We start from the raw sequence: 17,704 nt of genomic DNA on the forward strand, positions 1-17,704 counted from the left end.
CAACGATGTGCTCACTCGAAGTTCAGTTGAATTAGTCACAATTATAGTTTTTACAGTTGTTAAGTTCGAATGGAAGCGGAACGAATTTTTCGTTCAGCTCTTTTGTCATTTTATTGGATATATTAATTTGTACGGTTTGCTGCTTTGCTGGGGATGATTCTATTGTTAATTTGTTTGATTTCCGAGTGGCAAAACTGAATGGCGGCCGAGGGATTTTTTTCACGAACGTTTCAGCCCGCTAATTACAACCGGCCAGTCGAAAAGATCAGATCAATAGCCGCGCTTTGTCATGGCTGGCTTTGTGGCAGGCTCGAAGCTGGCAGCGTGAAAAAGGGAAGCCAGCACGCCGCCATTCTGAATCCGCGGTCTTTAAGAAAGGCTTTTAAAGAAGGCGGCCAGATACGCTCCTCTTTAATGCAGCCCTCCGATAACACTGCCTGCGAAATGAAATTCTTTCGGAGCTTGCCTCGGAATATGCATTGTTTCCTCCATCCGATACTCCCCGCCAAAAATAGGCAGACACTCAAAACTGTTCCATCTTCGCAAATAAGGGTGGAAAGGAAAGCGAACTTCGCAGAGTTAGGTGGAGAAAATTCTGACTTGAAACACATTAGATTAAGTGTAACTAGGTTTTGACTCAAGTTATCTTCAACTTAAGTTACACTTGATTCAAGTTGTACTTCAAGTCGTACTGGATCCGAGCTGTGCTTCGCTCAAGTCATACTTGATTTAAGTTGTACTCGACTCGAGTCATACTTGATTTAAGTTGTACTTGACTCGAGTCGTACTTGATTTAAGTTGTACTTGACTCGAGTCATACTTGATTTAAGTTGTACCTGACTCAAGTCATACTTGATTTAAGTTGTACTTGACTCAAGCCCTACTTGATTTAAGTTGTACTTGACTCGAGTCATACTTGATTTAAGTTGTACTTGGCTCTAGTCATACTTGATTTAAGTTGTACTTGGCTCAAGTCATACTTGATTTAAGTTGTACTTGACTCAAGCATTGCTAGGTTCACGTTGCGATTGACTCAAATCTTACATAGTTTAAGCTGCACTTCACACAAGTCATACTTGGTTTAAGTTGTACTTGACTCAAGTCATACTTGGTTTAAGTTGAACTTGACTCAAGCCGTACTTGATTCGAGTTAAAGGAATGGAACCGAATCGTGACTGAAACATGAGTTACGAGGATTGAATTAATATTTGTGTCTAAATTCAGCCAAATTAGGTTCTAAATTCCGCCTAACTGACACAAACCAGTATTAGACTGTATCAGCACAGAGTCGAGCTTGCTATTGAGTTTCTTTGAGCAAACGTGACCATTGACTCAAAGTCTACAAAAGCTTGCGCCCAGTGAATTTCTTATACCATGTTCCCATTGATTTACGAAGCTTTCAGAGAGATTTCATTTCATTCCACTTATTGAATCACTGTCAAACCAGTCTCTCCTTGGTCTCCCGAATCCTCAGTTGTCTGCTTCGCTGCTCCATGTCCTTGTCCTTTCCTTTCTTTCAGTGTTCCCGATTCGGTTGGGTTGGAGGGGGAGAGGGGGCACCCACGCCCGATTAAAGCGCGATGCGAACAACGCGACAGATCTATAACACTCGGGGAAGTTCTACATCCTTCAATAGCCCTTGAGAGTCTCTCAAACTTCCTTGGTAACAGAAGAGGCACGTTTCTCCGTTCAAAGAAATATATCCCCGTGAAAATAAAATTACACCCACGGTCTCGTCACTCGACTACCTCGATGATAATACTAATTCAAACGATCATCAACATTGTGATCACCAACTGGGTCAAAATTACTTCAGACATCTCGTCTCTACGCTACAATGTCTAAATTGATTCATTCGTCTATCTACTGTGATAGAAATCCTGAAGAACTTTAACAAATGAAATTTTCTGGAATGACTTTTTTTAATGTTGATAGGACTGAAGGGAAAGGTCGTTCCATTTTAAAATTAAATTCGAAAAAAGCGAACGAACGATCTTTACAAGATTTTCTCGCACCGCGTGAAGTAGTATGAGTATTGAAAAGACGCTGGGAAAATGAAGATGACTTTTTTCCTGCCGCCAGCGGCACACTTTTCGTTCCGAGCGCAGTGAAAGAGCAACAGAAAATCGTACATCGAATTTTGTGCGCTGATTGTAAAGCGGAGACTTCAATCATTAAATCCACGGTGGTTTGAATGAGAACAAAAATTTTTTAATTCTGTGGAGAGGTTTGAATTTAAACAATTTCCGAACACGGACATTTTTACATTTTTCTGTGCTGTGTGGTGTAGAATTATTTTTTGGAAAAACAACTTGTGGCTGTTCAAAGTTGAGAATTCAACCTTTAAAATGAGTCCACGTACGTCATCATCCGATTTTTCCTTGCGAAGTTGTGATCAACTGCAGATTGGACCTAGTATAACTTCAGTGAAAAGCAACTAGGATGAATTGTAAGTTGAGTCAAGTACAACTGGGATGAATTGTAAGTTGAGTCAAGTACAACTAGGATGAATTGTAAGTTGAGTCAAGTACAACTGGGATGAATGGTAAGTTGAGTCAAGTACAACTCGAACTAATGGTGAGTTGAGTCAAGTACAACTTAGACGAATGGTAAGTTGAGTCAAGTACAACTGGGATAAATTGTAAGTTGAGTCAAGTACAACTCGGACGAATGGTAAGTTGAGTCAAGTACAACTCGAACTAATGGTGAGTTGAGTCAAGTACAACTTGGTCGAATGACAAGTTGAGTCAAGTACAACTCGGACGAATGGTAAGTTGAGTCAAGTACAACTAGGATGAATTGTAAGTTGAGTCAAGCACAACTTAGATCGAGCCTAAGTTGAGTCGCAATCCGGATCAGTGTTAGTTGAGTCAAGTATAAGTTGAGTCAAGTTTAAGTTGGGTCAAGTACAACTCGGACGAATGGTAAGTTGAGTCAAGTACAACTAGGATGAATTGTAAGTTGAGTCAAGCACAACTTAGATCGAGCCTAAGTTGAGTCGCAATCCGGATCAGTGTAAGTTGAGTCAAGTATAAGTTGAGTCAAGTTTAAGTTGGGTCAAGTACAGCATAAATCAGTGTCAAGTACAACTTAATTCAAGTATAAGTAGTGCCAAGTACAACTTGACTCCAGGCTTAACTCAAGTTTTGCTTAACTCAGGATTTAATCTGCCCAACTAAAATCCCAACCATACATGGATTCATTCTCCGAACAGCCAACTTAACTCGGCTTTCCTTCGATCCCAACCCAAAGACACTTAACCCATTCTTAATCCATCCTCAACAGAAATCCTTGCTGAATCAACAGCCTCTTAGCATCTGAAGACGCCCCACCAATCGTCCGCAGCGTGTCAACGAAGTCAATACATTTCCTGCACCTGGTCCGAACATTTCATTTCCACGCATTGGCGTCACCGCAGAAGTAGGGCTCGGGGTTTCGTGGGGAGCGTCGTTCACATTTTTCGAGTCGCTCCACTTTAATATATCCCCGCGCGTATTCCGACACATCGATTCGGCGTGCACGTGTGCAGCTTACTTGAACTTGCCCGTCGGCCTTCGCGATGCACTTCCGTCTGTGCATGCACGACAATAACAGGCCTGGAGGGAAACAGAGCGAATGGGAAGCCCAGGCCTGTTTGACGGTGTACGGGGATCGGGTCCGCTCGGCGGCGGTGTGTTGGCGCACCACTCGACCCACTTCTCTGCATTTTGATTGCACTCGATAATGCCGTGACATGTTACGAGCCCTAACAGCGCGGTAAAACTCCCGCCTCCCTGCTCCTCCCCTCCACCTCCCACGGCCTGTGTAGCAGCCGCCTTTTTGCATTTATCAGCCAACCGTCTCTCGCATCTTCTCTGCGATATCCGCCGGTGTAATTACCAACGATTTCCCTACCCCTGTATTCCCCTCTCCCCCCTCTCTCCCATTATGTCCTTCTCGGTCCCCCTCCACCCCTCCCTGCCCCCTTCCACACCACCATTTCCCCCTCTGTTCCCCTCTCTGCCCCACCCTCTGCCTCTTACCGTCCCCCTCTGTTCCTCTTGGCTTCTTATTCCTGTTGGCTTTCTTATATTTTTCTCCTCTGATAGCTAATGCACACGTGCAATTAACCTTGATGCACCCATCCAGACGGTGAAGGATCCATCGATTCCCTGGCATTGCTCTTTTAAGATTGCTCGACCGTGTTCGGCTCTGACTGCCCACGAATATTCGCCTCCACAGAGAAGTCCGTAATTATCGGAGTATGATCGCGGGCTAATTATCGTGTCGATTGCGCAAGGTGTATTCTGGTTTGTTTGCGTTCGTGCGCACCGAATGATTCTTGAAGATGGTCGACATGTCGGTGGAACCTATCCATGCTTATCGAATGCTTGAGTCAACTCAAGGTTGAGTCAAGTCTACTTAATTCGCACATATCAAAGACACAGATACGTTGAATGCGATATATTGGATTGACGTGTGGTGTACTGTATGTTACATTGTGTATTATACTGTACACGTACTGAGTCGTTTGGCTTTTGATATATCGATATATGATACATTGACATATCATATATTGATGTATGATTTATTGATATATCATATATTGATTTATGATATATTGAGATGATACATGACATATGATATATTGAGTTGATGCATGATATATTGAGTCGATGCATGATATACGATATATTGAATCGATACATCATATATAATATATTGAGTTGATACATGATATATGATATATTGAATTGATACATGATATATGATATATTAAGTTGATACATGATATATGATATATTCAGTTGACACATGATATATGATTTATTGAGTTGATGCATGATATATTGAGTCGATGCATGATATACGATATATTGAATCGATACATCATATATAATATATTGAGTTGATACATGATATATGATATATTGAGTTGATACATGATATATGATATATTAAGTTGATACATGATATATGATATATTGAGTTGACACATGATATATGATTTATTGAGTTTATACATGATATATTGAGTTGATGCATGATATATGATATATTAAGTTGATACATGATATATGATATATTGAGTTGACACATGATATATGATTTATTGAGTTTATATATGATATATTGAGTTGATGCATGATATATTGAGTTTATATATGATATATTGAGTTGACACATGATATATTGAGTTGACACATGATATATGATATATTGAGAGTATATATTATATATTGAGTTGGTGCATGACATATCAATTTCCACGTGCATCTAAACTAGAAAAAATTGAAGACGCCCACAAATCTATCATATAATAATAAACAAAATTCCGTCATTGAGGGGTTACCAAACAAGTTCTTCCGACAACGTCCGATTACTGGAAGCGACGTGTCTGTGATGTTTGAAATATCCGACGCGATATACTTCGATTCCCAGAGCGGAGTCCGTGCCTCTGCCTCCCATAAGAAATCCGAGATCGCATTAAGGAAAGTGAACGAGATCCGCGAGTGGATCGCCGGGTATATATTTAAGAGCGGCTCACGAGCCGACATTATATCCGTCGCCAGACGCTTTCCAGCCCACGTCGTCGTCGTCGTCGACGTCGCCGTCGCGCATTGTAACTGAACCAGAGATTTGCATCCAGGTCGAACGGAACGAGGCTGAATCGAATACAGGGGAGGCGATGGTCGCATCTGGCGCCGGGGTGTTAATCCGGTCGATGCAAATTTTCTTTCCAACACACTCGCGAACCGGCCTCACGTGGACCGGGAGACGGGCTCAACAGGCAACCGGTCTGCCAGTTTAAAATTCGAACCGTGATACTGCCGAACGGTGCTCCGTCGCATCCTCCGGGACATCAGTGTCCGACACCGTTGAATAAAATATTTTCTGCCGGAGGCAATATCGGTATAAGTTTCTCACGTTTTTTCGGTGTAATCGTGTGGTAATTTTTGGCACGTCGTCGTCAAGTAGATTCTCAAGTGCATTTTCTAGTATGTTGTCTGTGCGAAAATTTCTGGCGGAATGGTAAGTTTGAGTCTTAAGTATTAAGTCTTCAACGTGTTAAGTATATCTTAAGTCTTCAAAGTGTTAAGTATATCTTAAGTCTTCAAAGTATTAAGTATATCTTAAGTCTTCAAAGTGTTAAGTATATCTTAAGTCTTCAAAGTATTAAGTATATCTTAAGTCTTTGAAGTATCAAGCAAATCTTAAGTCTTCAAAGTATTAAGTATATCTTAAGTCTTCAAAGTATTAAGTATATCTTAAGTCTTCAAAGTATTAAGTATATCTTAAGTCTTCAAAGTATTAAGTATATCTTAAGTCTTCAACGTATTAAGTATATCTTAAGTCTTTGAAGTATCAAGCAAATCTTAAGTCTTAAAAGTATTAAGTACATCTTAAGTCTTGTAAGCATTAAGTATATCTTAAGTCTTAAAAGTATCGAGCACATCTTAAGTCTTGAAAGTATAAAATTCAAGTCGCGAATCTGAGTTGAACTTGAACTCAACATATGAAGCTTGAGTAGGAAGTATTAAGTTTAAGTCGCGAATCTGAGTTAAACTTGAACTCAACATATGAAGCTTGAATAAAAAAATGGACTTTGACTCAAGTACTCACCAGCTCAAATTAGAGTCAATATTGAGCCTAGAATATCCTATTTTCTCCAATACCAGTATTAAAAAATTCAACTATTAACACCAAAATTTTTCTTCGCATCAGCATAAAATAATGGAACAGCATCGAAGGCACCTGTCCCTGTATTTTCCTAGATCCGTCCAAAAAGTATCGGGGAACGTTTCTGCAGGGCTCAAAGCTTTTCCCGACGGGACTATTGTTAAGTAGGAAAAACTCGCAAGTTACGAGGCTTTCATTTCAATTTCCTGGCCGAGTAAACATGGAAACTCTGTCGGGGAACGTGGGTGCGTTCCTTTGATCTTCTCTCGTAGCTGGTTTTCCCAGCTCCTCGGAGAGCCACGGGTACGTGGTTTTTGTCCGCGCCACGAAAACTTTGCCAGTTTGTTTTCCCTCGATATGTAACTCCTCCGGCGTGAGCGCGACGGGCAAGTAGCCACGTTGAATTTGCAATGTTGTTTAAATGTCAACGGATGAAGGGATGGTCTTCCTCCGTTCCGCAAGGAAGTGCCAAGAGAAGAAACAAACGAAGTATAACGGTTGTTGGAAACAATAAGAATATCAAAGAGTACCTTGCGGTTTGCGGAATGTAAAGTGGGTTAAGAAATAAACGAAATGGAGTTGGACTAAGTCGCATAGCTTCCAGCTTTCCCAAGAATCTCGAAATTAATTCTCATTGTTGCAGAAATCGTTAAATTACTCTGTCCATGCGAGCTGCGTCTGTTCTGAATTATTTTTTAGTTTAATCTATCTGGGATTTTTCTGTGTCGAGGCTTAATCGAGTCTATTTTGAGCTGAGTATAATTTGACAAGTTCAATCAATGTCCAATCTACCTTGATTCGAGTATAATCTATGCGGGTTAAGTCTGAGCCCAATCTATCTCGATCTGGGTACTATTTATGCGTGTTGAGTACGAGATCAATTCATCTTGATTCGTATTAAGTTTGAGTCCCATCTATCTGGAGCTGAATTAAGTCTCAGCCTAATCTATCACGATCTGAGTATAATCTATCCGTGTTGAGTACGAGATCAATTCATCTTGATTCGTATTAAGTGTGAGTCCCATCTATCACGATCTGAATGTAATCTAAGTTAAGTATGAGACCAATCTATCTTCAATTGAGCATAATCTATCTAAGTTAAATCTGAGTTTAACCTAATTCTGAGCCGTGTGCAACTGGTCTGAAATAAACCTAAAGCCAATCTACCTGAGTCTGACTATAATCCGCAACCATTAAGTCTGACTTTAATCTATCTTCACCTCATCTGAGTCTAATCAACCCGAGTTAAGTCCTCAGTTCAAAGTAACCCTACGTAAACCGAACCACCACTCGAATTATAAAATTTGAAGACTTTCCGCTATAATTAAAAACTTCTTGTTTAAATGATCGTGGAGTGAATAGATTAAATTCTGTTTCGGCGGTGACCACGGTTAGATCTACAGTCTGCGCAGTGCCCGGCTGTTAGAGAAACCGAAGCAACGTCCGAGAGGCAGTGAAAGTGAGGGTTAGTTTATATTCGAGGGCAGCAACAAGTGTTCCTGATTGCCTTTAACTTCCGTCTAATTGTCCGATTCGTACAGGTTCGAGGCTAAAAGCTTCAGTTAGCTTTAACGAAGAGAAAAAGCCCGCCTTTGCCGGCTGCGACGTCAATCTCAGCCGGCCGGTTTCTCTATGCTTGTCTTCCCGTGTCGCCCACAGCGAAGAAAATGTATTCGGGGCTAGGACGATACTGGAAATTCGTCGCGAAACTGTCCACACAGATTTAAGGCTCGGTCACAATCGGGACGACTCGAGGCTGTTTAATTTTACTCACCGAACTCATTTCATAACGTAGCAAATTGCAAACAAATTGTCGCATCGCGAATTTCACCTTGCTCTCAGTGAAGCCTTCCTGCGAATATAAACGAGATGTTTACAGTCAATTTTTGGTACGATAGAATCATTATTTCGGGATGAAAAAAATTGCGTATATTCTTCGAAGATTGATTAAACAAACACGCCACGTTCGAGTTCGATACAAAAATTGTATTTGTTTAAAAAAATTCTGTTCTGTCAGAAGCACAGAATCCAAAACAGAACGTAGACTTGAAGTTTGACTATCATTTGGATCATTTCTGGATAACAAAATTAATTTTACAATGAAAAAGAAATTGTTTGCGATAGAGCCAACTTTCCCGAATCAAATAAAAAACAGAATTAACAAGATCCAACAAGTTCTTTCTGAGAGAAAAATTCATGAGTGCAATGTAAGCCTTCTTGAAAACTTGAAAATTTTAAAGGCTTATAATTTATGAACAATTTCGAACCGAGTAAACTGCTGACTGAAACCCCCCCTAACTTTGCGTAGATCATGTAATACTAAATTTTGAGCAAAATTGGACAACCAAATCCGTAGGAATCGGCGTTCGATTCGACAGGGAACGCCCCAGGAAATATTTCGACCTGCACCAGGTGATTAAAAATATGCATTTCGAGCGTTGCACAAAGGTGAGCAGAGCGTAAATTGATAGTGTAACCACAGCCACGATGGAGCTGCAATTAGGGGTCCTCTGTCGCGTTGTAAATGCGGAGAGGGCCGCGAGGCTCGCGTGTATGTGTCACGGACCGGAGGCGAGATTACAATTCCAGTTTGCGGATGCGATGGAAGGGCTTACTTCCGGCACGTAGTTTGATAAGCCAGGCCAATTTTGTAGGTAGTTAATATTCGAGCCTATATTGGATTGGCCTCCGCCGAAGTCTCCGATGAAATTTACTTCTATCCCTTGCTACACAACGTTTCGAATGATTTTTGGTAAATTGGATTGTCCTGTACCGCCCACAAAGGAAACCAAAAATTCGAAAAACTAATGCAGCCGAACGTAACGAGTTTTGCAAAAAGAAAAAAAAAGAGAGAAATAATTCCGGCTGAAAAATCCGATCTGCGATTTCTGGCCCGGAAACAAATAAAAGAACCCGGATCCGATCATTATGGAGAAAATACGAAATTTAATGGCGTGTCGATCCAAGAGCTTTTGTCGTGCGAAGAAGATCCCGCGGATTGTCGTCCGGCCAGTAATAAATCACGAAATCTTCGCAAGTCGGCGCCGAGCACCGCTTTTCAATTAAGGCCTGCAACGATGGACCAGGAATCCGTAATTAACGGCGCGAATCATGAAATACTTTCGCGATCGGTTCTCTACTCCCCCCACCCCCACCCCCTCCCCTCCTGCATGCAAATGACCCCTTTAATTTCAGCCGAAATCCGAGAACTTCCTCACCACAGCCGGGAATTAATTAATCAAACAGCACTCCCGGGCAAAAACCAACTGGAATCATTAGGAACTTTGTAGTAGCGGCGGGTAGATGATTTTTAACGAACCTCTGTATTTATCACGGTTTTTAGGTCCTCCTTTGAGCTTGGACGGTGTCTGGCGATGGCTGAGAAAATGGACTCCACGACCATGCTCGTAATTATGCTCTCACGTGCGCTTTTCATTCAATTAATTGGACGTTCGTGCAAAGTACTTTGTGGGCACATAATACTGTAACTTGCGGTATCGTCTTTGAATAAAAAAAAATTAATACACTTTCCTCAAAGGTTGACGAAAACCTCCACAAAGTTTGAATTTGATACATTCATTTTTTTCGGGTTAGAAAAATTTTCAAAATGTACATTCAAAGTGAAGTGAATCTTTAATTTTTGTTAGTATCGTTCAAATCGCTCCAACTTCTGAAAAAATGGTTACACACCCGCAAAGAAATTCCAAGCATGTTCTTCGAAAATCAGCGAACGAACCCGCAAAATTTGAATTCGATAGAAAAATTGCTTTCGTTTCAAAAGAATTCGTAAACTGTCGAAATGTCGAATCCACGAAAGGTGTCTGCGACGTACGCTGTTAAAATTGCCATAGTTTCGCACAGAATCGTCGGACCTGCACAAAAAAATGCCCACATTCTCCCGAAAGCTGTACAAACAGCTTCGCAAAGTTTCAATTCGCTAAGTCAACTGGTTCCCTCGCCAAAAATTCGCAAAACAACCCCTGCACCACAAATCTCCTTAAATCCCTGGAATCCCAGTGTAGGTTGATCCGGTCGCATAAATCTGGGTCTCCGAAGACAATCCCTGGATGCATAGTGAGAGTTTCGTGAATCCCGAAATTCCCGGGCCAATATCCACCCGTAGGTCAGCAAACAATTCCGGGGGTAATTTACCCGGAGAGTTTCGGGAAATCGGATGTTGTTCTTTGGAAAATTACAGTGGCGGTGTTCTAATTATCGGGTGAGGTTGGCGGCGGCTAACAAGCAATTTAAATGTGCATTCATCAAACGGGCGACGCGTGCAGACTTACTGGTCGTATCGAATCCGTCCTCGAAGGGGCATCTCTGTTTGATCGTTGTCGAGGCTTTAGTCGGCGGCCAGCAGAGTAGCGAGTCCCAGACCTGTTCGCACCACAGCTCTGCAAAACGAAAAACGGGACGTCGCCCCGAAGCTTATTACTGTCGCTCGCGGAAGTCGGTTCACCATCCCTCAACCCCCATCATCCCCCCAACCCCCTTTCTCCCGCTATCTCGACGCCACCGCGCGATACAATTTGATATTGAACCACCGAGAGAGCGAGAAAAAGAGAGAGAGAGAGAATGTTCACTCGGACAGACGCTCTTTTGCAATGAGAAACTTCCTTACTCGGTCAGCGTTGCCTTTCGACCAATCCGGACGCTGTTCGAGCTTTACGAATTTTTAGACATCCTTTCTCACAAGTTTAACTCGGTGAGAGTCTGTTAGGTCAGCGGAAAATGGCCTGAGAATGTCGTATGAAATAATTTGTTCACCTATTTGAGAGGATTTTTTATTTAAAAATTCATTTGGGAGATTCTAAGTTTAATTATTTGGTGGCCAAAGTTGTTTGAGAAGTGCCTCCGTCCGACGCACCATTGATTTTTCTACTGGGAAGTACGATTCCTTCGAGAAATGCAGTACAGTCTGACATATCGTTGATTTTTCTACTCGAAAGTATGACAATTCCTTCAAGCAACATGTTCAGCCTCACATATCACTGGTTTTTCTACTTGAATGTGCGATTTCTCGAAGAGATGCATTCAGTCTGAGATATTACTGATTTTTCTACTCAGAGAAAAAGAGTATTATTAGATTCATTTTTTCTACCTGAAAGAGTTATAGTTTTTTTCGGGAAACGTATTCAATCTGATATGTTATTACCTGTGCTGGTTAACAGTACGACTTCTTGGAAAAAAGGTTGATATATCATTGATTTTTCTACTGGAAAGTATGATTCCTTCGAGAAGTCAGTACAGTCTGACATATCGTTGATTTTTCTACTCGAAAGTATGACAATTCCTTCAAGCAACATGTTCAGTCTCGCATATCACTGGTTTTTCTGCTTGAATGTACGATTTCTCGAAGAGATGCATTCAGTCTGAGATATTACTGATTTTTCTACTCAGAGAAAAAGAGTATTATTACATTCATTTTTTCTACCTGAAAGAGTTATAGTTTTTTTTCGGGAAACGTATTCAATCTGATATGTTATTACCTGTGCTGGTTAATAGTACGACTTCTTGGAAAAAAGGTTGACATCTTACTGATTTTTCTACTGAAAAGTACGACTCCTTCGAGAAATTCCGTACAGTCTGACATATTATTGGTTTTCCTACTCGGATGTAAGTAATGATGTAATGTCTCGAATTCAATGGAAATTCAGCGATGCGTTTAAGAAATCCGTTCTGTCCGACATTTCACAGATTGTACTACTTACATGCAAGCAGTGAAATAATGCGAAATAAGTGGATTTTTTGCAGAAACGTATTCCGTCTGACATTTCATTGCCTCTTCTACTTACAAGCAAGTACTTTTCAAAAAGGATATCTCTTAACTGAATTTAGGGGATGAAATCGATGGAGGGTGATTCTACGTGTAAAAATAGTTGCTGAATGTGTAATAGGATTATTTGATTGCGGTCAGAATACAAAAACAAAACTAAAAAGAAAAATTCTGAACGTGTCCTGTCACACACGAACGTACTCAACAATATTTTCCAATTGAATCTTCTCGAAAACCAAGTGTAGTTGCGAATCGACAAGTGTAATTGAAAAGGATCACAGGTGTTACAACTAATTCCATCAACCTTCGAAAAGTTTTTTTAAACTTTCCATGTTTCGTGAAGCTCGATGAAAACGTCGGGTTCTGCTTTTTTTCCTCTTTCAGGGTGAAAGCAACACTTAAAACTTATCCCGCTAGTTCTCTCAACAATTTCCAACAAAAAAATTGCAAGAATACGAAATGAATGTTACACCTCGTAACAATTCACAAAGTTTACGTTTACGCGAACCTGGAGGTTGGAATTTTTTTACTTAAAGAATAAATTTAGGGATAGTTCTCTAAACAATTTTTAATATTTGTTACAATTATGAAAATGCATGATCAGAAAATTAAAGAGGGTGTGTTAATTTTGAAGGGATGTTCTCACCCCTAAAAAAGTAATAAGAATAATATTACTGCAGTTTCACTGAGGACAAAGTCGATTGGTACAGAAAAATCCTTTCAGATAAAAATTTAATTTTACAAAGGGGTTAATGTTTGGAGGGAAGCTTTCACCCCAAAAATTTATGAAATGGCAGTTTCACTATTTTATACAGGGTAAAATCGATTGGCACACTGTCAAAGGAAGTTCCTCGCCGGGAATCGTTTCATCCCTCCGCTAAAAAAATTAAAATGGATACTCACCACCCTCGGGGGGGATGAAGTCTTTGTACCTGCCGCTGCAAAAGTCCCGAGTGTTATTGCCAATGGCATTAGCCGCATCCATCTTGCCTTTAATTGTCCATTTCCTGGCCTTTCTTACGTTCCCGCCTCTACATCTTTACCCTCCACCCCCTTCCACCCCCTTCTACAGGCGAATCAATAGAGATTTCTGCCAGGATTCGAACACGAGGTTCGTTTCGCCCCCGTGTCGTCGTTCGTCCACATTCTCCGGTCACCAATCGGGCTTCTGGCGTAGAAACAATCGAGTTCGGGTTTCGAATCAAATTTTCACCCCCTGTTTCCAACCCCCAGACCTCTCAGTCACTCATCGCGAATCCCGTCCGCCTTTTATTTGACATCTCGCGAAACGAAATGGGGTGGGAAAAGTTCCTCCCTTCACAGCAATCATTCGAGTCTTTGAAATAGTAATCCTGTCACCCACTTTGCACCCCACTTCAACCCCCGTGCATATTATTCCATGTATATCTCAATGTTCAATCGTTTTCACAGTTAATACAATTTTTTTGCTGATTTAGTTGTTAAGAATTTTAATCTGTAATCATTTATTTCTGTTAGGGGTGGTTCTCTGGTGACCGAAATAATTATTCCACAGCTCCCACGCAGAAAATCGAATCACTTTCACTGCTTAATCACCGTTCAGCTTCGATACAGTTTTTTTTATTTATTTACCAATGGCTTTGTTCCCTCGCGAGACACGCAATCCGTTTCACTCTGTTCGAACTTCCTATATCCTAGAAGGGTAGAATTAATTTATTTGTCAAGGGTTGCGGTCTGTTTGCCTTTTTTTGTCATTACGGGGCGGTTTTCAATACCCCCACGATTTATTTCGTACTATCTACGCGCAAAGTTAAATCACTTTCACTGTTGCACAACCTCTCGACCTACACCGAAGAGTATAATTAATTTGTTTGCCAAAGGTAACCGACTTTTCACATTTATTTTACAAAGGGGTGGTTTCCAGCAGCTCCACAATTTATTTCATCGCGCTTCCACATACACGAAGTCAAGTCACAGTTTAACCACACTCCGCCCTTGACAGAGGAGTGTAATTAATTTTTTTGTCAAAGGTTATCTGGCACTTTTGCACTTCTTTTTACAAAGGGGTGGTCTTCAGCAGCTCCACAATTTATTTCATTGCTTTCTCGCGGAGAGAGAAGTCACTACTGTTTGAAATCATCCCCTGTGTTCTTGATGAAAGTTTGCAAGTAATTTGTTTAGCCAACGCTGTGGTCCTCGCGCGATTATTATTTAAACGCGTGGTTTTCATCCCTGTAATAAATTCCGCTACCCCATCACGCAAAATGAAATCACTCTTATCGATTCAACCACCCACTGGCGCTGCTAGAAGGGTGTAATCAATTTGTATGGTGGAAATAGTAATCCTCTTGCATTTGTTTTTTAAAGGCGTGGTTTTTAGCATCTCTACAATTGATTTCGCTGCTTTTCGGCTTCAATTGTTTCACTCATGTGAAAAATCACCCCTCTCCGTCCGGGAAAGATTGTTCTTAATTTATTTGCCAAAGACCTTGGTGTTTAATCATTTGTTTCTATTAGGGGTGGTTTTCGGTAACCCTGTAAATGATTTCACAACTTCTCCAAGTAAATGCAAGCAACTTCCGTTATCCAACCACCCTCTGAATTTATTAGAATGATGTAATTAATACATTTGTTGAAGGTCCTGCTCCCTCGGCATTTATCTTTCGAGGGTAGGTGATTTTCCTCCCGCTCCGCAGCAGATTTTCCGTCTGCAACAGAAAATGGAAATGGCCGTCAGTTCGGTTTACGTTAGACGTTCGCAACAACAATTGTAAATGACAGTTTGAAAGCAACAATTGCGACCCCGAAAACCCGGGTTATTAAATTTTTCTTCCACCCGAAAACGAAACATTTAACGTAAACGCCACGTGTAATTGTTTATCAAATATTTGTCGCTTAATCCTGTTCCATTTTTTCTTTTTTTTTTTTTTTTGAATTTAGCAACCGAATGGTATTCGATCGATTATGAATTTTCCATGCGCGTTAAATACCTATTAATCCACGGTTAAATTCGTTTGATCCCCACAACCCCCAACCCCTCTTCCACAACCCTCGATCGTCGATACTAATTTCCGTAATTAATTGGTTCAGAGGTGGACGCGCCGCGGTTAATTTATTAAACAGGCATGGCACGCGTATTCAAAACTGACGGTGATGTTCACTGTAACTGAAATTTCAATTCTATAGTGATAGCGGACGTAATGGAGGGCCGGGTCACATAGTCGGAAACTGCCCCCCCCCCCCCCCCGGAAATGGTTTCAATGAAATTTGATTTCCAAAAGGCTGAATGCCCCGGGACTTCAAAGCGGGTCTTGCAAAAATGTAAAATGGCATATTCAACCATAAGTTACGTAGTGAGATGCGCGGTTTGAAGAGCGCCAAATGTTATTCAATACCATTCAGGTCCATTCGATTTCATGGATACAATTTGTTTGCGAAATTACGCCGGGCTTTTTGTTGAGTTCTTCCAGCTACAATGAAATGTGTGGATTATACACTTTGAAAATGAATCCTGTGAAAAGGCAATAATATTTCGTGAGATAAAGACATTTATATGAATATTCTCAATTATTTATCTGCAAATACTGTTGAAAAATGTACATTAACATATGCATTACATAAAATATATTTTCAGGTATAATTTATATAGTATTACACAGTCTAATATTGTATAGTATTTTTATACTATATTATGTATAAACTAACATTTACATTGTAGTAACCTTTAGAAATACACAGATGGGTATGTAACAGAATACTAAAATAGGATGTCCGATATGCGTCAGGTTTCTCTGGTTAAGAAGAATAGTGGAAATGCACTGCGTCTGACTATTGCTTGGTTATTCTACTTGAAAAGGTAGATGCGCGAAGCATCCTTCCGATTCAAGGGTCTGACCACTACGAAACTGTTCTACGTGGTAGCTGGAGTACGACTAAAGGGCGCCTTTTTACTCGTGTTTTGTGAAACAAAGGCACCTACACCTTTTCGCATAGTGAGCTCAGTTTAACCATTTTTGTGTTTCGTGGTCGTCAGCGTGTACCGTGCAGCAGATGTACCAGCAAAATAAAACATTACGTAAAACCCTTCACCGTGAATTATGTAGTACAGTTTTTGCAGGAACCCTTCGTAAAATGTCAAAGCAGAATAATTGCAATTGTGCAAGTTGTCACATTATTTTGAAATTTTCATCAATGCTTACAAAATTAATTCGCAAATTTTTATTTCTGCTTTCCAATATAATTGGCAAAGCAATCCCAATTATAAACATAAATAATTATATTAAAATCCATTTCTCTGCAATACGAACGATTTCAAGTTGAAAATTTCAATTCGAACAGAACAATATCCGGATAATAATTATCATGTGCTCTGAAATAAATAAAGAATTGATTCGCATCGACAGTACCGTATTGCAAAATTCAGTGAAATATAAAAGGTTTACAGAAGTAACGAAATAAAATATTACATATTGTTTTACGTGTTAAAAATGTTTTTAAAAAATGTTCGGAGGGGATTTGGGCTTTCAGCTAGTTTTTTAGGTTTCCAAAGGGAAGCCCCGAGGAGGATCAAGGTTAGGCTCGGGATCCTCGATCGTTAGGCCTTGCGGACGCGAGCAGAGCATGCCGGGACCGTGAAACCGACGGAAACGAATCGTTTCCAGGCCAGCTGGCGCCGGTCGGAACCCATCGAGTCGTTAACGCGAAACTGGCAGGGAAGATGAGGCACTTTTCAAGATTCTCGGGGAAATTCGAGGGTCCCTGGTAATTTCGCGGCTGGTCTACCATCTGAAATCCGGAGATCGCTCCGGCGAGGCCGGCTGAAAGCTTCGCATCGTCCTGTAATTTTCGAAAAATCTCGAAACCAGGGTTAAAAACAACGCTTCCGTGATCCTCGAATTTTCTACAATACCTCATTATCTGCTCCTCGTTTTACTTTTTTTTGTTGTTGTTGTATCTATAGTCTAAATCTGCACTATTCATTTAGTTAAACTTTGAAAGTTTAAAGAAAAAGTTGTTGGTTTTATCGAGAAATGCATTTCGTCTGATATTTCGTTGATTGTTCTACTTGGAAGTGAAATTCCTTCGAGAAATGTGTTCTGGCTGACATATCATTGATTTTTCTACGTAGAAGCAAACCTGTGGCGATTAGTGTAGCGTTTGGTTAGCTTTTCTACCTCAAGGTGTGACGGTTCCTTTGAGAGTTGCATTTTGTCCGAGATATCGTTGATTTTTCTACTTAGAGGCGGAAAGTGCTTCACCGTAATTTATTATACCATTCAATCTCAA

The 17,704-nt window shown here is 40.6% G+C and overlaps 1 protein-coding gene across 1 annotated transcript in view; it reads right to left on the minus strand.

Moving 5' to 3' along the window:
* Positions 1–13,582, minus strand: part of Pdfr (Pigment-dispersing factor receptor) — a 32,100-nt gene extending 18,518 nt beyond the window's left edge. The window contains exons 1-2 of the mRNA XM_076795736.1: positions 13,343–13,582; positions 10,950–11,057 (exon numbers count right to left, since the gene is read on the minus strand). Of these exons, the coding sequence (XP_076651851.1) occupies positions 10,950–11,057; positions 13,343–13,424 (190 nt within the window). The 5' untranslated portion in view covers positions 13,425–13,582. The remainder of the gene's footprint in view (positions 1–10,949; positions 11,058–13,342) is intronic.
* Positions 13,583–17,704: the final 4,122 nt, after the last annotated feature.

The sequence above is a fragment of the Halictus rubicundus genome, chromosome 11, assembly GCF_050948215.1.
Source record: "Halictus rubicundus isolate RS-2024b chromosome 11, iyHalRubi1_principal, whole genome shotgun sequence".
Classification (NCBI taxonomy): Eukaryota; Metazoa; Arthropoda; class Insecta; order Hymenoptera; family Halictidae; genus Halictus; species Halictus rubicundus.